This window comes from Talpa occidentalis, unplaced genomic scaffold (genome assembly GCF_014898055.3).
Source record: "Talpa occidentalis isolate TD23 unplaced genomic scaffold, MPIMG_talOcc4v2.1 talOcc4.2, whole genome shotgun sequence".
In the NCBI taxonomy this organism is placed as follows: Eukaryota; Metazoa; Chordata; class Mammalia; order Eulipotyphla; family Talpidae; genus Talpa; species Talpa occidentalis.
This window is the reverse complement of record NW_023602073.1, coordinates 65,124,430-65,147,642: the sequence shown is the minus strand read 5'-3', so window position 1 is coordinate 65,147,642 and position 23,213 is coordinate 65,124,430. Positions and strand designations below refer to the sequence as shown.

The following is a 23,213-nucleotide window of genomic DNA, read 5'->3' as shown; positions in this document are numbered from 1 at the left end:
CCCTAAGTGCCTAGCAATTGGGGATTGGTTGAATAAGTTATGGAACTTCTGGTCAATTAAATAGTATGCAGTCATTAAAATTATGCTAAAGAACAAAAAAATGAATCAATGAAACCAAACAGAAATGCCAGATACAGATCCATGCCAGAAATGCACTAGGGGAAAGTATAATATTTTTAATAAGTGGTGCAGGATTAGTTAAATGTCCCTATTGGGGGGAAATCCTGATCTCAGACAACATAGTAAAACAATTCCAGATGAACTGATATCTAAATGTAGAAGGTAAAACAATAAGACTTTTGGAAGAAAGCATAAGCAAACATCTCCATGAACTTGAAGAGGAAAAAGATTTAAATAATAAAAAATGCCAACCAGGAAGGAAAAACACCTGATAAATTACACTATATAACAATTTTTAAATTCTGCTTATCAAATAAAACATACTATAAAATAATAAAACAGTGAGAGAGAGAGAGAAAGAGAGGGAGAGAAATGCTGCAATACATATGTCCAACAAGAGTCAAATATTCAGAATATATCAAGAACTTCTACAAATCAGTGAGGCTAAAGACAGGCAACCCAATACACAATGGGCCAAAGACTTGAACAGACATTTTAGAAAAGAGTACATCTAAATGGTTTGTAAACATATGAAAAGTGACTCATTCATGGACTACTAATGTAAATTAAATACTAATTTTTTAAAAAATTTTCTTACATAGTTGTTCATTTCTGTAGAGTAGTTGGTTTTTCCCCTTAGGTATGGACCCCATAATTCTCCCCCCACCATATTCCTTTCTTTTAAATAACATTTTTTAAAAAGAAATAATAAATAATAAATAGACAATGATACTCCACTACATACTCACCCAAATGGTCAAGATGAAAAATATCAAAAATATCAAACTTCTATGGAACACTGTTCAGCAATACCTACTCAAGTGAGTATATACAGACTCTGTAACTCAATAGTTCTCCTACATATATTCCTGAGAGGTTTGTTCTTGTGTTCACCAAAAATCACATCGAAGAGAATGCTCCTCAGCATCATGAGTAACAGTCCCACTGGAAAGGATCCCAAACCTATCATCAGCAAAAAAGGATAAGCATGTTGTGTTATAATCACAGTGGAACATCGTACAGAAATGAGAATGAATGATGACACCTATATATAACAATGTGGGTGAATTTCACAAACATGGTGAGAAGATGAAAGCTGACAAAAGAACACATGCTTTATCAGATTCCACTGTTATAAAGTTTACATGCAGGAAAAACAATTGACGGTGCTGGGCCTCCCTGGTGGCGCAAGGGGTTAAGACACAACCTATGAAGCTATTCGCAGCCACTGCAGCGTAAGTTCGATCCCCAGCCAGGGAGCTACCCACATGGTGCAGCAGACCTCTCCTGACTCACCCGCTGCTCCCCTCAGCAGTGTATTTCAGTCAGTGTGTCTGTTCTGTTCCCCGCTCTGTCTCTGGTGAATCCTTTCACCCCACCACACCTCTAACCTGTATCCCAGTTCTTGTATGCATAAATAAATCTTTAAAAAAAAAAACATGGTGAGCAGATGAAAGCTGACAAAAGAACACATGCTATATCAGATTCCCTGTTAGAAAGTTTACATGCAGGAAAAATAATTGACGGTGCTAAAAGACAGGATGATTACCTTGGGGGCAGGGTATGTCTGGAAGGGGACAGCAAGGTGTTATGGAGTGCTGGTAATGTTCTTCCTGTTAGTGTGGGTAGTATGTTCCCTTTGTGAAAATTCATCAAGCTAGATGCTGATAATTTGTACCCTTTATTATATAGGTTATTTTTAATTAAAAAAATGTAAGGCTAGTTTCCTGTGCAAAATTTTATTCACAAAATTACCTTTCATATAGAAACCAATAATATATGGATTCAGAAAAATAAGATATTACAAAACAAAGAATATGTACACTATTACTTCATTCTGCTAAATGTAAATAATGTTTGAATCTGGGTTATGGTTCTTTTTTTTTTTTTTAAAGATTTATTTATTTATACATATAAGAACTGGGTTGTAAGCCAGAGGTGCAGGAGGTGAGAGGATTCACCAGAGACAGTGTGAGGAGCAGAACAGGCAGATCTACTGAAATACACTGCTGAGGGGAGCAGGGAACGAAGCAGGAAAGGTCTGCTGCACCATGTGGGTTGCTCCCTGGCTGACTGGGAATCGAACTTGTGCTGCAGTGGCTGGTGATAGTTGATAGTGCTGTCTTTAACCCCTGTGCCACCAGGGAGGCCCTGATTATTTTCTTTTTGCTTTGTTTCACTTGTTAACTTGTCATTGCAGAAAATACAAGTCATCTTTCAAAATAAAATTTGATTATATTAGTTAGGATAAGATAATGAGAGGATTGGCACACAAATACTTCAGCTCATTATAAGCCCTCAAGTGGGACTCTTACTTCCCTTATTGTTACTGGATTGTTGCGTCGGGCAACACCACACAGACAAAGACACGAGAATCATGGAGCAGGCTACATAGTGCAGGATGCTGCTGAGAGCAAGATCCTGGCCATTTTTTATTAATAGCATAATCACAGAGCATCAGCTACATGGGTTAGGAGGACAAGGAGACAGGATGGGTGAAATTCAGGAATGTCATCTAGGGCTCGGGGGGACACGAGTCTGCTGACCATGTTATCAGCTTGATGACCAAGTGTTGTAATTGAAACAGGACTCCAGATCCCTGGCCATGGTCCTAATCTTATCATCAAGGCATTCCACTGATCAGCTTCTGGGGTCCCTTGTCATACATCGGTCCTTGGCCACCTGGGCATTCCCGGTCATACTTCATGATGTATGAGTCGGGAGTAATTTTATGCATCCGTCATAAAATGCATATGCATAACCCCAGTTCTTGTACCCCAGTCCCCCGGGTGTTCCCGGTCATACCTCTTGAGGCATACCCTTCCCAGGTGATCAAGCTTTCTGCTGTTGATTGGTATGAAAGGCACCTTGTAAAGTTTGGCTCATATAACTGTGACTGGACAGTTCTGACCTTTGTATAGGAATGCAGAACTGCAGGTAACCATAATGGTGGCTGAACAGGTTGCTTAAGTCCAGTAGGCCGCTTAAATCTAGCAGACCCACACTGGATCCCCAGAAGTTGGAAACTTGTAAAGAATAGGGGGTGTGGTACAAGAAAGGCTCAAGATCCCCTGCTCAGAAGAAAAAGGGAAAATACAGAGAGCCAAGGCTTCCCTGGCCCTGGTCAGGACACCTAAACCTCCACCACACCAAAATTTTTGCCCTACTCCTAACCAATGCGTCGGTATCACCCACCTGAACTGATCCTTCTCTCAAGTCTCTCCCTCCCAGGATCTACCTTTGTTGAATATAAAGTTTTAAGGTAGCTTGATGCCACATTTCTCCTGCTCTCCTCTATGGTGATGCGACACAAGCGCCCATGCAACAGTTACTCTGCATCCTCCTAGTCCACCAGGGTGGCAGTCCCAACTGGGAGATGGGCTATACCCTAGCCCCTCACAGGGAACATGCTGTGCCATTTAATGGATTGGATTTTTCCACGTATGAATCAGAGTAGGATGGCTAGAAAATACCTCGTCAAATTTATTATGGAGGGTGGCAAAGAATATCCTGTCAACTGGAAGAACTGAGCTGTGAATCACTCTCCTTTCTTACATTGTTCCAGGGAAACACCCTGTATGTCTTACAAATCCCAAAGAGGGAAAATTAGGCTAGTGTGTTATCTTTGGTAGTATGATTGTTACAGAGATATCTCCATAAAAAGGGGAGGTGCAACGTGCCCCAACCCCATTTACATGCAGCCCCCTTGGACTAGCTCCTGGGAATCAGGGCTGAAGCTGAGCAGCCAGGTGAAGCCATAGAACAGAAGGCAGGTGGGCTGAGGAAAAAGGAGAGAGGAGAGCTCTTGCTTCTGCAAGCCTGCTTGCACCATGGTACTGCTGGGAAGAAGACATGAGACACCTGGATGAGAGTCACATAGACACTTAAAAGAGACAGATGGGTGAGAGACATGTGGGGAGTCTGACAAGAGCAGCCATTACATTGATGTGGTATTTTTTCAGCTTTCTGAAACCTGCTTCAGAACACCTCTCCTATGGTTCCCTGCCAGAAGATGCCCTACACTGTGGCAAGCTTTCAGACCTCTGGCTAGCTATCTGCCCACCAAGGGATGGGTAATTTGGGGTGTTTTATAGAAAAACTATTATCCTTGCTTCTCTCTATGCAAATTCCATTAAAGCTATTTTACACTAAGAGTCTTTGTCCTTATACAGTGGATGGCAGAACCCCATTTGGAGAGTGCAAGTTGTGGAGGGGGGGTGCCTGGTAACACAAGTTGTCTTCTTAGGCAAGTATGTCAAACTTGTGGAAAGCACCTAGCACAAAGGCCATAGGGTAATTGCCCTATTAATTAACTTACATTTATTAAGCACTTATGACATCTCACCTATCTTCACCACAACCTTATAAAATAGGTTCTACTCATTCACTCAAAAAGAGTATATTGGGGCCGGGCCTCCCTAGTGGCTCAGCGGTTGAGCGCTGGGTTGCGAAGCTGCCAGCAGCTTCTGCAGCGCCGGTTCGATCCCCGGCTGTTCCCCGGCCACGGGAGGAGGGTCCCACATGGCGCACAGACCTCTCCTGCCGCCCGCTGCTCCCCTCAGCAGTGTACTTCGGTCCATCTGCCTGTTCTGTTCCCCACTCTGGCTCTGGTGAATTCTCTCACCCTCCCGCGCATCTGACTGTACCCAATGCTTGTATAAATAAATAAATAAATCTTTTTTTTTTTTTTTTAAAGTATATTGGGGCCTCCCTGGTGGCACAAGTGGTTAAGCACCGCACTATGAAGCAATCTGCAGTCTCTGCAGCACAGTTCGATGCCCCGGCCAGCCAGGGAGCAACCCACATGGCACAGCAGACCTCTCCTGACTCACCTGCTGTTCCCCTCAGCCGTGTATTTCAGTCCGACTGCCTGTTCTGCTCCCCACTCTTGCGAATCCTCTCACCCTCCGCACATCTGGCCAGTACCCCAGTTCTTGTATTCATAAATAAATAAATCTTTAAAATAAAAAAAAAGAGTATACTGATTGCACCTTTATTATGTTTAAGGCACTGTGCTAAGTTCTGGAAATACAAGAGCTAACAACAACAACAAAAAGAATATATCTGCCTTATTGGAGCGTAACACCTGGTGGAGACACATACTATCCAAATAAATGTAAAACTGCAATTATTACCAAGTACTAAAATGGAACGTTATCTGTGTTAAGAACTGTAACCTCCAGGTTAAAAAAGTCTCCCCTGTGGAAGTGAAGTATCAGCTGGGCCCTTAGAAATAAATGGGAATTAACCAGGTGGTCAAAGGGCAGTGAGAGGAAAGAGCTATGGAAAGACCTCAGGCCAAAGGGAACTTTTAAGTATACAAAAAAGAAAGGGGGCGGGGGAAGGAAGACAGGGAGACACCTGATACCTGATGCTCCAAAACCAGTGTTACTAACCATTTCAATCTCTCCTTTACAGGCCTCAGTCCAATCTCGAGAAGCTGAAAGTCCACATCTGACTTGCAGTGATAAAACACAGAGAAAAAGAATAGCATATGTGTGATTTTACCAAGGAAGCCAGCCAGGGAACGAAAGCGACCTTGGAGACTGCGAAGAGTGGCAAACAGGAGCTACAAGTCCTCCCTTAGACCCTTGGGTGAAGCACACCCTTGACACGGAAGCCTGCCCGCTAAGCTCAAAACCGGAGAGGTGAAAAATGATGGGAGTGACGGGCTAAAGCCCACAACGCACACCGTGCCTGCCCGCCACTGCGACTGCGCGCGCGCTGTTCCGGAAGCGGAAGTGTACAAGAGGTCACTGTTGGTTTTCAAGATGGCGGCGCTCAATATATTGGTGTCCTCTTGCGGGCGGCTGTTACGAGGGCTATTAGCTGGCCCGGCCAAGACCAGCTGGGCTCGGCCTCCAACACGCGGGTTCAGGGAAGGTGAGTCCGAGGTCTTGGCGACCTCCCCAGGTAGAGAAGAACAGCGGCGAGGCGACTGTTTTCTGCAGCCCCCGTGTGCCCCTCCCTCCCTTTTCTTCACACGGTTCGGAAACCACGGAAATGCTCGCGCTCCAGCGGTGCTTGAAAGTCTCCCAGACCATGATACGGTTGTCTTGATACTCCCCTCTGGAGTGGTCTCACTAGTGGGGGCGAGAGGCTGGGGAGAGGACGGATAGAGGGACCTGCATGGTTAGCTGGAGCCGAAGAGAAACCTGCTCCGGGCTTCCGAAAAATTTTTGGTAAGGGTCTGCATGTTAATTCTCCTTTACGTATTCTCCGAACTTCCCCCTCCTTCATTAAAGAATCCTGGGACTTAGGGAAGGCCATTTGGATACCCTCCCCAGGGCCACCCTTTTAAGTTACTCATCAGAAAATGCTGTGATCTCATGGCCGATTTTTCTGCCTGGGCTACTAATCTCCCTAAGAGCTGGAAGCTAAAATGGAAAATGGAAAGGCCACTGAACAGGTGAAACAGGTACATGCTGGAGGTTGGTTCTGCTTTTCATTACTCTGAAGTCTGGAAAGGTAGCATCAACTGAGAGCATATGGAAAGCTAAATGCAGTACTCCAAATTGTCAGATTCTTCAGAAAGAGAAGATACAACCCTTTTTCTAAGAGAGTATGTTTTAATGAGATGATACATATATACGCCAATAAATACAAGTTAGATATTAACATGACAAAATACAGGGAAATTCCAGTACTGGGAACAGTATAAGGGGCAGGTGTTTTGAATAGGCTTATAACAGGATAAAATCTCGTGGGAAGTAAAAGGTTTTTTAGGACACGTCCTTCCTTAGTGCACTGCTGCAAGTAGGAAAGAATAAATGATGTGCAAAAGAAGTGATTTTTTTTTTTTTTTTTAAGATTTGGCATGATATTAACCAGCATGTTCTTTATCTAGCATAAAGAGGCTCTGTCTTAGGGGAGCTATTTTTTGGTTTGTTTAAGACTTCAAACAGCAATGTCAGTAGAATGACAGACAGGGAACCTCATTTGGGGATATCAAAGAGATAGTTCATAAAGAAACAAAAATAGCAGGTATGTTTAAAGAATTTAGCTATGAAGGGAAAATAGAAACCTTGCTAGAAAGAACAACAAAATCCAGATACTGATTATCACTAGATAAACCAATTCATAAATAAAAACAGATACCAAAAAGATCATATGATAATAGGACTTAGATAAAATTTTTCATCTATTCCCACACTGCAAAATAAGCATATGCCCACATTTTTGAGGATGTTTACCAAGTAGCATTTACCATGTAAATACTAACAGCTGAATTTACATATCTTTATGAAATTCAAAATTGAAAACAGTTCTTTGCTACATTCCTAGAAGAGAAGCAAAAGGAATAGTTTGTTTTTTTTTTTCTTTTACAAGGGAGTATTTAGGATTTGAATTTTTTTTAAGATTGATTTATTTATGTATACAAGAACTGGGGTACAGGCCAGGGGTGTGGGGGGTGAGAGGATTCACCAGAGACAGCGTGGGGAACAGAACAGGCAGATTGACTGAAATACACTGCTGAGGGGAGCAGCAGGCGAGTTAGGAGAGGTCTGCTGCGCCATGTGGGTAGCTCCCTGGCTGACCGAGGGTCAAACTCGTGCTGCAGTGGCTGCGGACAGCTTCATAGGTTGTGTCTTAACCCCTTGCGCCACCAGGGAGGCCCCAGGATTTGAATTTTTTTAGTTGGAGAGTTTGTGAAATGACTAACTGTATAATCAGCTGGGTCTCTGAACTCCTCTTCTTCATAAATACTTGGGTTGGTAACTCTTCCATATTACTCACTGTCAGACCTAAAAGCTAAGTAATTGAATTTATGTGATCTTATATGAAGGCAATATCATATGCTGTATTCTTGAGAACCACCTGTCTCCAAAACATTGCAATGAAAAAACTTTCGTGGTATTCTCCCCATGTATAAGACATAAAGTATTACATATATAGCTAGTTTTGATTGGTCCCAGCTGAGACTTTTGACTCCCAGATAATATTGTTCACAGAATTTAAAGTTGTGAGGAGGAAGCTGAAAATATTCAAGCATCTTTTCAGATATCGGATGTTAGTAATTTCATGAGGACTCAGCACTAGGGTTCCTACCTGTAGAGACTCTCAGTCAGTGCCTCTCCATTGGGGGCAGTTTTGTCCCCCTGAGAACTTTTGACAATGTCTGGAAGCATTTTTGGTGGTTACACCTGGTCTTCCTGGCATCTGTTGGGTAGAGGTCTGGGATGCTGCTAGCATCTTACAGTGCACAGGACAACAATGAACCACCTGGCCCAAAATTTCAGCTGAGAAACCCTGATCTCAAGTTTGATAAGAGGGACACACAAAGTCAATATAGAGTGTAATGGAAGAAGCACGACTGAAGGAAAACAAAATGGAAATTGTGGCTTACTGAGTGGCTGCTGAAAGCACTATGCCAGGTTTTCCACATTTATTCAGTCTTCTCACCAATCCTAAAGGGTGTCAGCTATTACTGACATTATTTGCAAATGAGGAAATCTGGTCCAGAGGGGTTCAGTAACTGCCCAGAATCACACAGCTATGAAGTGGTGCCGTTGCAAGTAGAGCCGGCACTCTTCCAGCTCCACCAGTCGCATCACCTTGGTACTCCATGGAGGCTCCCATCCTTCCCTCTAAGCTTTCCTCAGTTAACTTGCCAAAGACCATTTAGCGCCTTTTGCCTGACACTGCCAGATTTAACAAAGATGGCATTAGCCCTTGTTCCTGCCTTATTCTTAGAACCCTTGTGAAGAAAAAATACATTTAAAACAAGAAAAAATAAACACATATGATTATCTGAATTAACAGTGAAGAGCTTTCTGATACTTCGAGTAGAGGGTGCTGAGATGAATAAAGGCAAAGGGAAATTTTCATCTCTTCTAGAAAGCTAAGGGGCTTTTTGGAAGCCCTAGCATGTCAGATAAGGATGTGCCTGGCAGGATGGACAGCCCTCTAGCTAAAAGCTTTGAGAGAGGAGTTGGTACATTGGGAGTTTTAAAGAATTCACAGAACATAGTCCTGTAGAAAGAGATTTTGTGCAGCAATAGGACTTCTCATTCTGGGGTCTCCCTGGTGGCGCAGGGGTTAAAGACACACTGCTATCAAGCTTTCGGCAGCCACTGCAGCATGAGTTCGATCCCCTGCCAGGGAGCTACCCACATGGGGCAGCAGAACGCTCCTGTCTCACCCACTGCTCCCCTGAGCAGTTTATTTCAGTCAGTCTGCCTGTTTTGCTCCCCACTCACTCTCTGGCAAATCCTCTTACCTCTTGTACCTCTGGCCTAAACCCCAGTTCTTGTATGCATAAATAAATCTTAAAAAAAAAAAAAGACTCCTCATTCTGAATCTTAATACAGAGGGACAGTCCCTCATGGGTCCTGGAGGAAAGGAGAGATGGTAGGAGAATCAGAAAACTTCAATGGTAGAATTAAAGATCAACAGAAGGGGGCCTCCCCGGTGACGCAGCAATTGAGTGCTGGGTTGCGAAGCTGCCCGCAGCCTCTGCAGCGCCAGTTCGATCCCCAGCTGCTCCCCGGCCCCAGAGGAGGGTCCCACATGGCACACAGACCTCTCCTGCCGCGCTTCTGACTGTACCCAGTGCTTGTATAAATAAATAAAAATAAATCTTTAAAAAAAAAAATCAACAGAAGGAAAGGACACGCACACGTCCCAAGCACACACTCCGTTCCCAGGCTCCACACCAGACTGTCAGTGCCACCTTCTGGCTGTCTTGCCATTCAGTTCCTCCCCTCCTTCTTAGGACTCGGTTTCCAAGGATCCTGTCCAACAAGGACCTTGGTCGCTAAGTACTTCCTGTGGCAGCTCCCTCCACTCCTCATCTTTGATCTCCCTCACTTCCTCCTTTACTGAACAGTTAGGTCTTTATACTGCTGTAGCTCACTGTGTCTGTATTTTTGTGGCCATCAAGGTTGTTTTTGTTGGGTTTTTTTTTTTGGGGGGGGGTGTTTGTTTTCTGGGTTCACTGCAATCTCATCACAGTGCAATGCTGTTTGCTGTAGACTGTTATACTTCAATTGTCTTGGACTGCATCCTAGGCAAGTATTTAACGAAGTACTTACTCAAAGGACCTCTTTACAAGGCATGGACTCTATTATAGTGAAGTTCCCATATTGATTTAGTTCCCTTTCTTCCTCCAGGGCAAAGACTCTGTTCCTCATCTGTTTAACTTGTCACAGTAGGTAGAGCGGGACTGTACACGCCACAGGTGCTCGTCAAATGTGTTGTCTCATGTGGGGCTGATTATTTCATGTGTCAGAAATGCCTATCTGAAAAGATGTTGGCCCTTGATTCTAGTTTAGTTTAGAAAACTGCTTCGTAGCCTTAGTTTGCATGATACAGCCCTATCTCTGAACACAAGGCTGATTCCATCTTTTTCTAAACAATTTTGTTAGTGCCTAAAACTCTAGTCCAGCTTTTCTTAGCCACCCCCACGTCTCTTGAATGGAGGGATAAAATGGAGCTCGAGTTTTGTTTGGTTTTGACATGTTTTTGTATGCACACTGAAAATCAATACTATTTTGATTCCTATCTCCTGTTTTCAGAGGCTTAAAATCAACTGGGGCCTTGTCAGGCTCCAACCGGGCCTACTGCCCCTGCACTAAGACACCGCCCTGATCAGTCTCCATCTCCTTTGAGTTCCCAGGTCATTCCTTCTGGTTTGACAAATTGTCTCTATTAGATAAGCATCTGCCTATTGTTTTACCCACTGGCTCATCGTAAGATGATTCACTGGCTCAGAGTTGCTGTGTGGGGAGCTTGTGAACAGTGGAGCTTGCCACGGGCTTTGATCTCTATTCCAGGGGCCAGTGGGATGACTTCAGGGTTTGGTTCTTTGCCTGTAGTGATGTGTGTTTGTTAGACTTGTTTACCTCATGGTTAGGACCTAAGTGCCTCCACCAAGAGGGGAACCACATGTTTATCCACTGTGTATTTCAGGACATTGTTCTCCTGCTGACTTGAGTGGTACCAGAATGTGTGTTTCCTTTTATTTCCTCTCAGGAGTCTTGAGAACTTTCCCACCCCCAACCCCTCCCACCTGTTGCTCAGATTTGGTTTTGGTTGCCCTCACTCAGTCCCTCTCCCAGCTTGGTTTTTGTAAAATTTCAAAGCCTCCCGGGCTTCTGGAAGCCCTGCTGGGCTATGCCCTGCTCCCCCACATTTTTATGTTGACACAGTGCAGTGACTATCCCCCCCTGCAGCTGTGCTGGCCTCCAGACTGAGCACCAGGTTAAGTAAGTCTCACCCACATCCCATTTGGGCTGGGCTCTGTTCTGTACAAGTGGATCCGTGTGTGGGGTGACGCATTTTCTTTTACTGGGAGAAACCTAGTTTGTCTGAATTGATTAGTGACTACAGTGTTCTCTGGAGAAAGCCTCAGGGCCTTTCTGGCCATTGTTATTCCTTTGTGTGTCTGGAGTTGGACATTGAGGGGCTCACAGGTTGGTTGTTTTGGAGTAATGAGTCTTTATGAATGGCCTTACCCAGAAAACAAACAGGGAACAATTCCAGGCAGTCTGTGTCCAATTAGGTGTTGGTCACAGAGCTCAGTGAGCACAGATGCTGCCATGGGCCTCTGGTCGTGCTCGAATCGCCTCACATTGTTCTTTAGACCTTCTCCCTTTCTATTGTTTATTTTTTATCACAAGAGCAGTGCATGTTCATTTTAGAAACTTTAGAAAATACAGATAGACATAAAGAAGAAAGTGAAATCACCTCCTACCACTGAAAAAAAAAACCAATGTCATCAATTGAGTGTGTGGACTCAGGGCTGTGGGCCTCCTGAAACACATCTAGTTGTGTGGCTGTTTGTGGACATGCTCCTAAGGAGAAGTCCATAACGTTCACTAGGTTCTCAAAGTTAAGAAACATAGACTCTTTCTAGTTCGGTGCTACCCCTTGTCTTGAATGGAGCTGAATAGAGCTGAAGTTTGGTAGCCACACTCTTGTTAAAATATGTTTTTAGTATTTTGTGAGATAATTTTTAGCCTATGTGGTCCCAAATTTTCTATTACAGTAATTAGCGGTCAGAAGGGGGCTGTGACAAATATATTTGCTCTCTGAATACTTGCTGGTATTTATTGAGCATCTGCAGGATATCAGTTCCTATACTCAGAACTGTGGTTTCTCTCTAAAGAAACTTTTGAGGACAAAGGAGAATCTCCAGGAACTTTCTATTTAATTATATTTGCCATTGTGGACTTTTCATTTGTTTTTGTTTTTTTTCCCTTTGAATGTTGTGGTGGTTCTGCATCCTGGTTAAGATAGGAAATCTGTATGCCTGACAGATGTGAGGCTTATTTTCTTGTCCTCAAGTTCTCTTCTGACGATTGCAACCTATACAGGCAGAACTGCAGGACTGTCCTTGAAGCTCTGCCTGAACCCAGTGACTGCAGGCCCCTACTTTTCACCTCCTCCAGCCCCTCCCCCCATGTAGGTAACACCATGTAACCCTGCAGGAAGAGGAGTGAAGAAGAGGATTTAACTCTTCCATTCCTTCTTGTGCAGATTTAACACAAAGCTCCAGGTTGAGTTTAGGGGTGAGCGAGTCTGTCTCATTCCTTGGGGGTAAGGGTAGAATACAGAACAGCAGCAGTGTTAGTTCACTGCTGTATCTTAGATTGCTAATTCTTCCAGGTCAGAAGCCATGTTTGTCTGATTCTTTTCCTCAAAGAACATGTGTAGTAGATACTTTTGAAGGTTTTTGAAATGCTGCTGCCCCTCAACTCTTAGGTCATTATTGCTAGCCACAGTAAGGCAGGATTTTGCCAATTTCCTTGGACAGAACCAAGATGAATCTTGGTTTAGAATGGCCAAAACAGGGGCCTCCGTGGTGGCGCAAGGGGTTAAGACGCAGCACTATGAAGCTCTCCCACAGCCACTGCAGCATGAGTTCAATACCCGGCCAGGAAGGTGACCCACATGGCACAGCAGACCTCTCCTGTCTCACCCGCTGCTCCCCTCAGCAGTGTATTTCAGTAGATCCCACTGTTCTGCTTCCCACTCTGTCTATGGTGAATCTTCTTGCCCCCCAAACCTCTGGCCTGTACCCTGTTTTTTTTTTTTAATTTTTTTATAGAGGCATGTTTTATTTATTTATTTGTTTGTTTCTTTGTTTGTTTATACATGCACTGGGTACAGTCAGAAGCGCGGGAGGGTGAGAGAATTCACCAGAGCCAGAGTGGGGAGCAGAGAAGGCAGAAGGACCGAAGTACACTGCTGAGGGGAGCAGCGGGCGGCAGGAGAGGTCTGCGCGCCATGTGGGACCCTCCTCAGGTGGCCGGGGAGCAGCCGGGGATTGAACCGGCACCGCAGAGGCCGCAGGCAGCTTCGCAACCCAGCGCTCAACCGCTGCGCCACCTGGGAGGCCCTGTACCCTGTTCTTGTATGCATAAATAAATAAATCTTTAAAAAAAAAAAAAAAAAAAAAGAATGGCAGAAACCGTGTAGGAGCCCTTAATCCCAGGAAGATGATATTATTTGGGCATCTGGGTTTACCTCCACCCAGCCTCAAGGGCACAGAGCCCCGTACTCAGAGGTGAACCCTGCATGCTTTCTCTTCCAGATGGGGCCCGTGGGAGAGTGCAGACCAAAGGCTCCATTTTTCTGCTTGTCTAGAAGTGGAGCTGTTACTTGAAACTCCCTGTTCCTTATTAAATGGCTGACCTAATTTTTTCCCTTTATCTACAGTGGTGGAGATCCAAGAAGGGAAGACAACTATAGTAAGTATCATTGCGCTGGCTTACAACCTCTTTAACGCTTGGAACTGCCTGGCTGCTCCTCGGAAGAAGGCCCAAACTGGACTCCTAGCTCCAGGATCAGCTCCCTCTGTGACCATAAATCCCACAGTCTACTATTTTTCAAGCTCTGTACTGTAGTGTGGTTAATCAGAAATAGTTGTGTGCCTGGACTGAGGCATCTGTCGCTTGATTAAAGTGGCCTTGTGTATGACAAGGTCTCAGAGGTCTTTGCTGACATATTCTTTGCCAAGTAATGCATCTGTTTCCCAGGGGAAACTAAGGCAGTGATTAGAGAGCCAGGGTAAGTGGCCCTGGGGTCAGAAGCCCAGATCTCAGTTCTGTCTCTTTCTGCCTAGAATGACTAAGTTACTCCTTAAATGATACATTTAAAAGGCGACACTCTTCCTGGACTCACTAGCTGGTGCCCTGGCTTGTCTGTTGATGAGAAAACTAATAATTCTTCATCCACCTACTCCCCCCCTTTCCCTCATTGGGCACACCGCACCTCCCTTCCTCGGGGAGTCATGGGGCCTAGATTATCCTCTAATCCCTAAAGCACAACGCTATTTTCACATGGCCTTCCAGGCCTCCAAGAAATATTCAACTCCAGGGAACTCCCGGAAGCTTCCATGTCAGCAGGGATTTAACCCTCTGGCAGCCAGCCAAGCTTGGTCCTCCCCAGGATCAGCCCATAAGGGTTCCCTCTTTGGGTCTTCCCCCGAGTATTCCCTCAGCCTTTTCACTGCTTAGCCTCCCTCTTTGTAGTGAACCTCCATCCCCTTAGGGCACCCTTTTTGTCTCCCGTATCCAAAGCCGAAACAAGCATTCACCCTATAAATTCCATGCAGGAGGAGAGAACACATCTGGCTTTTGAGTGCAGCGCATTTGTTTTTCCAGGTTAGGGGGGGGTGCTCTTTGTAGAATGAACACGCAGACACTTTGCACTGTGAGAGCCTTTAGAGTAGAGAGCCCACCCATATCTGGAGAGGTGCTGCAGTGACTGGCATTAGGTATTTCTTCCTCTATAAAATAAGATCATTGTGCTTCTCTCACTAGGTTGTGAGGGTTAAATGAGATGACACGAGCCAGGAGTATAACTGGGAGTCAATTTAAATGTTGACTCTCTACCCCAGAAACCTCTTAACACCTCCCCCATTTCCCCCACCTCCCTCCAAGCCCCTCCACACACAACTACACATTTTCCATTTCTGGTGTAGTTTCGGTGGCCTTGGCAGAAAGGTAGGTAGCAGAGCCCTGCATAGCCAAGTGTTGCTTGCAGCCTCCCATGTCCTTTTGCCAGTTCTCCCCCAGGAGACACTATTGCTTCCCTCCTAAAGCCTCGCAGACCTGTCCCAACTTCACTCTCATAATCCATGGCCTCAGTCAGCAAAGCTTTCTTGCAGTCAGAGCTGATTCCCAGATCATTGGTTTATTGCACTTATTAATTCCAAGGCAGTGTCACAGGATCCAGCAGTGATGATAGAGGTCATGTCACACGTGGCCTCAGCAGGGTTTGAGAGGTGGAATCCAAAATGATAAAAGCAAGGAGGAAAAGGATATGTATGCTCGCATCTATGGTTTTTTTTGTTTGAAGATTTATTTTATTTATGCATACAAGAGCTGAGGTGTAGGTCAGAGGTGCAGCGGGGAGGGGTGGGGCTGTGAGAGGATTTACCAGAGACAGAGTGGGGAGCAGAACAGGTGGAATGACTGAAATACACTGCTGAGGGGAGTAGCAGGCAAGACAGGAGAGGTCTGCTGCACTTTGAGGGTAGTTCCCGTACTCGTGCTGCAGTGGCTGCTGATAGCTTCATAATGCTGAGACTTAACCCCTTGCAGCACCAGGGAGGCCCCGCATCTATGTTTTTGTTTTTGTTTTTTAAAGATTTATTTATTTATACAAGCACTGGGTACAGTCAGAAGCGCGGGAGGGTGAGAGAATTCACCAGAGCCAGAGTGGGAAACAGAAAAGGCAGACTGACGAAATACACTGCTGAGGGGAGCAGCGGGCGCGGCAGGAGGGGACTGTCGTGCCATGTGGGACCCTCGCCAGCGGCCGGTGATCGAACCGGTGCTGCAGAGGCTGCGGGCAGCCTCGCAACCCAGCACTCAACCGCTGCGCCACCAGGGGAGGCCCACATCTATGTTTTTTAATAAGAAAAGACGCCTAAGGCCTCCCCGGTGGCAGTTGAGCACTGGGTTGCGAAGCTGCCCACAGCCTCTGCAGCACCGGTTTGATCCCCAGCCACCCAGTGAAGGTCCCACATGGTGCGCAGACCTCTCCTGCCGTCCGCTGCTCCCCTCAGCAGTGTACTTTATCAGTCTGCCTGTTCTGCTCCCCACTCTGGCTCTGGTGAATTCTCTCACCCTCCCGTGCTTCTGACTGTACCCAGTGCTTGTATAAATAAATAAATAAACCTTTAAAAAAAGAAAAAGAAAAGAAGCCCAGGGTTTCTCAGCCTCAGCACAATTGGCATTTGTGGCTAAATAATTCCTTGTTGTGGGGGCTGTGTGTGCATTGCAGGTTGGTTACCAGTATCCCTACTAGATACTAGTAGCACTGCATATTCCAGTGGAACAAAAAATGTCTGAACTATTATCTAATGTCCCGTAGGGGGCAAAACCATGTCTGGTTAGAATCTCTGGCATAGACTCACCTCTGTAAGATAAAGCTGGAAACTGCGCTCTCCTCTGGGAAAGATATGTGGGATGGGACTCTACTTTCCTGCACAGTTTGAAGCTTCTTGCCATGTGCATTTATTTCTTTTTTCCCAAAAGGAGAAAAGAGAAGCATAATATTCTGGTGTTTTCTATGTTTTTGAGGAAGGAAAAGTAGCATTCAGCTGAGACAGCAAACCCCTTGCAGGCCACCAAAGCCACTCCAAGCCCCCTATACAGCAGCATAGAGCCACCACCACAGTTCTGTGGAGAGACCTACCTACTCCCACAGATCCCCAGAGATGATCTTTTACCAGCATCCCCACTATTTGGGGGGGTTGCTTAATGCAGCCCTCTCCCTCACTGGCTTTTTTTCTCTGCCTCCCAGATTGAAGGCCGTATCACAGGGACCCCCAAGGAGAGTCCAAATCCTCCTAACCCCTCTGGCCAGTGCCCCATCTGCCGGTGGAATCTGAAGCACAAGTACAGCTATGAGGTGAGTCTGCACTGAGTGTTGCGTGGCTCTGCGAGGGGGGTTTGTGAGATTCTGGATTCCCCACTTAGCTCAAGCTGCATCCTACCCCGCAGCCTTTGCTGCATCTCATGGAGTCATCAAAGACAAGCATTTTGTCCACTGGTTCTCAGCCCTGGCTACAATCCTGGCTCACAGGAGAGCTTTAAAAAACTGCTCAGATGCCACCCCCAAACTAATTGTTGGTCCAGAGTGGGCCTGGCCATCACTAGTCCCTGGTGCTCCCCTGTGATTCTGATGTGCAGCCAGGGTTGGGAGTTACTGACTTAGCTTCATGGTCAGCTTCCCCGTGGACTTAATCACCCAGTCGTGCAGGAATGTGTTCCCAAAGGGGTGGAATTGGGATGTAGATTTGGCTTTCCATCTTTTATAACAAGGATGCATTTGAAGAGTTCTCTCTGTACTCTGGGGACACATCACTGCCTCTTTCTGTTTGGGAACCACAAAAACCCTGTTTGCTCCAGCTCTTAAAATGATTGGTTCCACAGAAAGAAAACTGTGCATAATAATAATAATATAGCATGTGCGTTGAGTGCATGCTCTTGTCAGACACTGTGTTAAGCATCTTCTTGTCTTAATCTACTTAGTTTTTTGATATCCCCGTGATCTAGGCACTTTTTTCATCCTCGTTTAACAGATGAGAAAATTTGAGGCATGAATAAGTGAATGAACTTGTCTGAGATCACCAGCTAGAAAGTGTCAGAGCCAGGATACAAAACCCAGGGAGAACTCGCAATCCCAACCACTAATCTGCATCCTCTCTAGAAATGGGAAGGCGTGAGCCTGGGGAAAAGGACACAGCCCTGGAGAAATCTACACTTGTCCTTCAGAGTTCCATTCGTTTCATTAAGTGTCCTATTTGTAGGCTTCAGGTGATTACGGCTCTGGGCCAGTTTGACCTGCAAGTTGTCCCTGTGCCTCTGTGGAATGGGATGACTAAGGGCAGAGATCCCGGTCAGGTGGTAGAGTAGGAGAAGCCACATGCCCATGGGGGCTGAGCAAAATGACCCAACTAATCTCCTGGATGGGTAACTTTGGCTTCAGGCCACCCGAGGGGGCATTCTCTCCCCCTAGTCCTGGCCTCCTGCTGATGGCAGAAGGGGAGTAATGGGAAGCTTGCAGGCCAAGGGGCAGTGTTCGCAGCTTCTTGTGACATGGAAGTTAGTGAAGTCACGGGCATACTTGGAATCCCAGCTGCAGGCGGGGAGGCGAACGCCACACTGCCTGACCTCCCTGGGAACTCTTCCTACCAGCCATTTCCAGGAAATGGACTGGGCTCTGTTTATCCAGCAGAAGAAATCCTATCCCCTCCGAAGTAAAGGCTAAAGTTGTTTTCCTTTTTACCCTTTCCCACTCAGGACACTGTTGTTAGGTTGAGCTGCACAACGTTGTCAGCTTGCTTGGCAGCCTGCAGTGGGGGGGCTTGGGCTATGAGCCAGTTTATTAGCCCTGGATAATCCAATCCAAGTTCTTTTCATCAGATTCTGAAGATTACAGGGGTGGGAATTGGGGGCTTGGGTCCCTCAGGAGCTGTCCAGTGATTAAAACAAATCTGCGGTTATACAGCGAGGCGCCTGCCAGGGCAGCGATCGGTTTGTGGAACATGACTGCGAAGACTGGCATGCCAGATCTGCAGGATGGGGGGGCGGTGGCTTTTAGTTAACCCCCCAGCCATCCTATGAGACTTGCGGGGGGGAGGGATGCCGCTTGTCTTGATTCTGCTGCTGTTTATTCTTGTTTCCTTGACTCATCCAAAGCAATCTTAAGTCCAAAGGAAGCCTGAGAATGCATTCACATCTGGTCACAGGAGGCTTAGAAGATGTGAGATTAATCCACAACCCCGGTCCCTTCCTCCTCAGCTTGTACGTCTCCTAGCGCTTCAGAGGGAATGGCAGCGGCGGAGGGCTGTCTGCCTGAGTTCTGCCGGCCGCTTGTATGTAGGCACGGGACAGAAGTGGTGCGGCGTTTCCCTCTTGTGAGGGACTCCATGACACCTCCCCTGCCTCACCCGAGGTAGATAACAAACCATCACAGGAAAGAGCCTGTAGGTGCAGGAAAGATTGTTAACACTTCTGAAGGAGCTTGTAGTCTCTAAGCTACTCAAAAGGTGATCTCTGGGAGGAGCTCAGAACTCTCGGGGTTGGGAATTAACTTTAGTTGAGGGTGGCAGGCCAGTGTAGGCAGCTGGGAGTGTGGAGGCTGTGGGCTCAGGTCAGCCCCCTCTTGGGAGTGCCCCAGTACAATAGCCCCCCCCGGAGACCCCGACTGCCGAGCATCAAACACCCACCCAAGTGACTCTCATCTCCTGTTTTCCATTTCTACTAGGATGTTCTGCTGCTCAGTCAGTTCATCCGGCCTCACGGAGGCATGCTGCCCCGAAAGGTCACAGGCTTGTGCCTAGAAGAGCACCGCAAGATTGAGGAATGTGTGAAGATGGCCCACCGAGCAGGTAGAAGGCGCACAAGCCCCACGTCCCTATCCCTCCTGGCAGGGAAATAGACATCCGAGGCCTCGTTATCCTCACTCCCAGTGCTAGCCTTCCACCCCGATGGGCTTTCCCTCTGGTCACTGCAGAGACCACACCTTATAGGCACTCCTCTCCACTCAGGTCTGTTCCCAAATCACAGGCCTCGGCTTCCTGAAGGATTCGTTCCGAAGAGCAAACCAAAACTCAACAGGTAAGCTAACTTGGGTGTCAGCATCTTGGGTGTTCTGCAGGCCTGGGCTCTCACTGTCCCCTGGGGAGACCATTGCTGGAGCTCAGCCCACAGCCCAGGAAAGTTAGACGACTCTCTGGCTGGCTGGCCCATTCCCTTTCAGCTTGAGCACACACTCACTCCCCTCACCCCGTCCTGCCCACACAGCTGCCCTTGATATTGGCACTTCTGTCACCCTCCCCTGCTGGCCTCAGGCTCTCCCCTCTCTAGTAGGGCACTGGGCACAATGGCAAAGAGAGAAAGAAGGCCTGCTGCTTAGGCGTGAGGATGTGCTAATCCCCTGTATATGACATCATACTGGATTGCTGGGATGTCAGACCACTTCTGCAAACTTTCACTGTCCCAGGACTGGGGTTATTAAAGGGCAAAATCAAGCCTTAGCAATGGGAGGACTCACCAGGGGAAGGGCCACCGAACCTAACCGTGCAAGTTGTGTGCTGCAGAGCTTCACGACAGCGTGCATGTAGGTTATAAATGGTGCAGTTAACCTGCACAGCGGCACGTGCGGCCAAGGTGGTTTCAACCTTTTATTTCATAAAGGAGTAGAGGAAGGTCCTTAGATCTGGAATCTAATCAGTCTACCTTCATTTCATCCTAAGCAGGGTGGCCCCCTCTGGTGTAAGAGCAGATTCCTTCTACCATTCCAGCATCCTTCCTATTGTGAGTTCCTTTCCCTCCTTCTCCGACATAATCACACCCATATACCCTGTTGTGCAGAGTAGGTTGAGGTCTATAAAATTGATTCTGGTGTTTCTTCTTGCTTTCCCCTATCAACGGTCCCTCCCTGCTTTGGCCTGTCCAGCTGCCACTGAAACTGCTCTCTGTAGGGGACCAAAGGTGATTGAAGCAAAGCAAGACATCCCATCCCCCCACAGATCTCCAGACTGATCCCCAGCAGGACCCAGCCCTGGAGGGTGGGAGGTCAAGCAGATACCACCTCTGAATTGCTGTTTCAGAGGTACAGGGGGGAGCCTACACTCTGACCTCGTGCCCATCTCCACCTGCACCTCCCACATTGCTAGCAGGGCCATTTGCCAGCAGCCCTGAAGAAACAGATCATATTAACCTCTTCCTGTCTTTCCCAAATATGCTGTGGACTGTTTGGGGGTTGAGGGCCTCCCCTCCCCCTGCTCCCCCCTGCCCCCCCCCCCACGCCCCACACGTTGAGAGACAGTAGCAGGCCTGAGGACACAATCCATCCTGCCCTCAGGCCTTTGAAGCCAGGCCAGGCTTCCTCCCATATATCCGGTGTCCTTTTACGTGACACAGGATTGATGACGTGTGGGAGCTCTTAGGTTGCAAAAGCCTGGGGGGGAGGGGTTGTTATGGGAGTCCTGGCTATGAGGGAGTTTGATTCTCCTGCAGGGACTTTATGATTCTATCCAGAGGTCGGTCCTTGAGGTGCCACTCACTGGCCCAAACTCTGCTGGACCCCATGGAGTCATGTTCCTCCTTCTGCCCCTTCAGGGGAGGTAGGAAAGGGCTCTTTTAGGAAGGGACCTTGGTTCTTCCTAGGGCTGGAGTGCTCCCAGAAAGCTGACTGGACAATGCCCAGGCCCCACGTCCCCTGTCCCACTTTCCCCCAACAGCTGGCTACTCCTTGTGACACAGGCATCAGGCCCAGGCCTAGCTGAAGTACAGTTTCCCTCAGATCCTTGCAGAGCAGGAGAGGGACGAGCTTTAAGGCAGCAGGTCTGGAAAATCCTGTCACCCTCAGGATCTCGGAACCTCAAATCCCTGTGAGCATTCCTTTTGGGGACCCTGCTCTCCCACCCCCATCTCTTCACACTCTCTGGGAGATGCCAGCAAAGGGGCCTGCAAGGTGTTCCCTTCCTTCACCTTTATTCATCTGCTGTTCAGCACACCACCAGCTCTAGAAAAAGGAGTCCCTAGGGCCAGCAGTCTCCCCGTGGGGCGCTTTGAATTGCCAGCCATCCCCTGCCTGGTGGGCCAGCCGCTCCTGCAGTTTCTGACTTCCTGTCAAAGCTACCCTGTTTGCACTGAACTGAAAACAGAAGGACAAAGTCCAGGGACACTCAGTCGAAAAGTATAAATCCGCACTCATTTTTTCACTTTTAGCATTTTTTCAGCCGGGGTGATTAATACTTTTTAATTGAAAAGTCCCTCATTTGAGTGTCTCTGGAGATGGCTGGGTTGAGCCCCAACCTCAAGTGGAAGCGGGGAGGATCCTGGCCTTTGCCGCGGCTGAGCTTTCACGACTAAGGGTGGGCCTCTCTGGACAAAATCCAAGTTTCATTCTGGATGGAGTAAACCCCAATCCCAGCCGGCATGAGCCACTTTTCCGGGAACTATCAAGGCCCTCGCCATCCCCAAAGGAGGCTAAAGGACTGTGGGCGGCAGCCATCTTCCCCCACCCCTCTCCTACTTACAGGAACCTTCCTGGGCTAGGTCTGCACCCATGGGCCTTCACCCTTGACTCCCATCATGGGTTGGGTGAATGGCCGGGGTCCTGCACCAGTTAGGCTGTCCCAGGGAGCGCCCTGGAGGCTGGGTAGCAGAGGGAGCCAAGTGGGAAAGAGGGGAGGATTCCTCTGGGCCCTGACATCAGCCTTCCTTTCCCCGCCGCCTCTCCCAGCAAATACACACAAACATTGACCAATCAGAAAGATCAAGGGAGCGCGTGGCCCTGGGCTGCCTGACCCTGGGCACACATGCGCGTACACACGGGCTTGCGGCAGCAAGAACCCAGCCTGTCTGTTTACAGCACACTCCGCTTTGCTTCCAGGAAAAACCCCTAGTCCTTGGGAAAGAAAAACTGGTGAAAGGGTTCTTCGGTCATCCAGCCTCGGGTTTGACTGCAGAGGGCCCTGCCCACTCTCCCAGCTCCACTAACCCCAGCCCTCCCTCTACAGGTACCTGACCCGCTGGTCTCCCCGCTCTGTCAAGCCCATCTACAATAAAGGCCACCGCTGGAACAAGGTGCGCATGGCTGTGGGGTCACCCCTCCTCAAAGACAACGTCTCCTACTCAGGAAGACCTCTGGCGCTGTATCATTGACTGAGGGCTTCCTGACAGCCTGGCCAGACCTGATCCTGCTGCCGAGCCCTGGGCCACAGTTCAGCCCCATCTGTCCCACCAGGGTGGCCCCGCGCTTCCAGCATGAGCAGCAGGAAGGACTGCAGGACCAACTCCAGAGCCTGCCCAGCAACAGAGCTGGGAGCTAAGGGCAGGGAGGGCACTTGGCTCTTTGGCAGCTGCCGTGATCTCGTGACTGGCTTGGGTTGGAGGACAATTTTGCCCAAAGGAGTGTCATAAATCAGGCACATGTGCTTCCCCACGGGGTGTGTGCTCACTGCTTGGGAAGTGCCGGGGAAGGAGCGGGGCGGTGGGGGGGGGGGGGGGTTAGGGTGGTTTCTGACCAATTACTAGCATTGAGTCACTAATTTCTTGTGATGGGCCACATGAATACAACCAAAGGGAGTTGTTGACCAAACAGGTTCCCAGCCTGTTTCT

The 23,213-nt window shown here is 47.6% G+C and overlaps 1 protein-coding gene and 1 long non-coding RNA gene across 2 annotated transcripts; one reads left to right on the top strand and one right to left on the bottom strand.

Moving 5' to 3' along the window:
- Positions 1-123: 123 nt before the first annotated feature.
- LOC129146459 (uncharacterized) lies at positions 124-5,810 on the bottom strand. Its single transcript, XR_008553222.1, has 3 exons — positions 5,517-5,810; positions 4,953-5,076; positions 124-1,083 (listed from the first exon to the last, which is right to left on the bottom strand). It is a non-coding gene; the product is annotated as an uncharacterized LOC129146459 (long non-coding RNA).
- Positions 5,811-5,869: 59 nt separating this feature from the next.
- MRPS18A (mitochondrial ribosomal protein S18A) lies at positions 5,870-23,081 on the top strand. The gene is made up of 6 exons (XM_037519792.1): positions 5,870-6,003; positions 13,783-13,814; positions 16,879-16,986; positions 19,348-19,471; positions 19,631-19,700; positions 22,613-23,081. Exons 1-6 carry the CDS (start codon positions 5,892-5,894, stop codon positions 22,755-22,757), a joined length of 591 nt encoding a protein of 196 aa, XP_037375689.1. The 5' UTR covers positions 5,870-5,891; the 3' UTR covers positions 22,758-23,081.
- Positions 23,082-23,213: the final 132 nt, after the last annotated feature.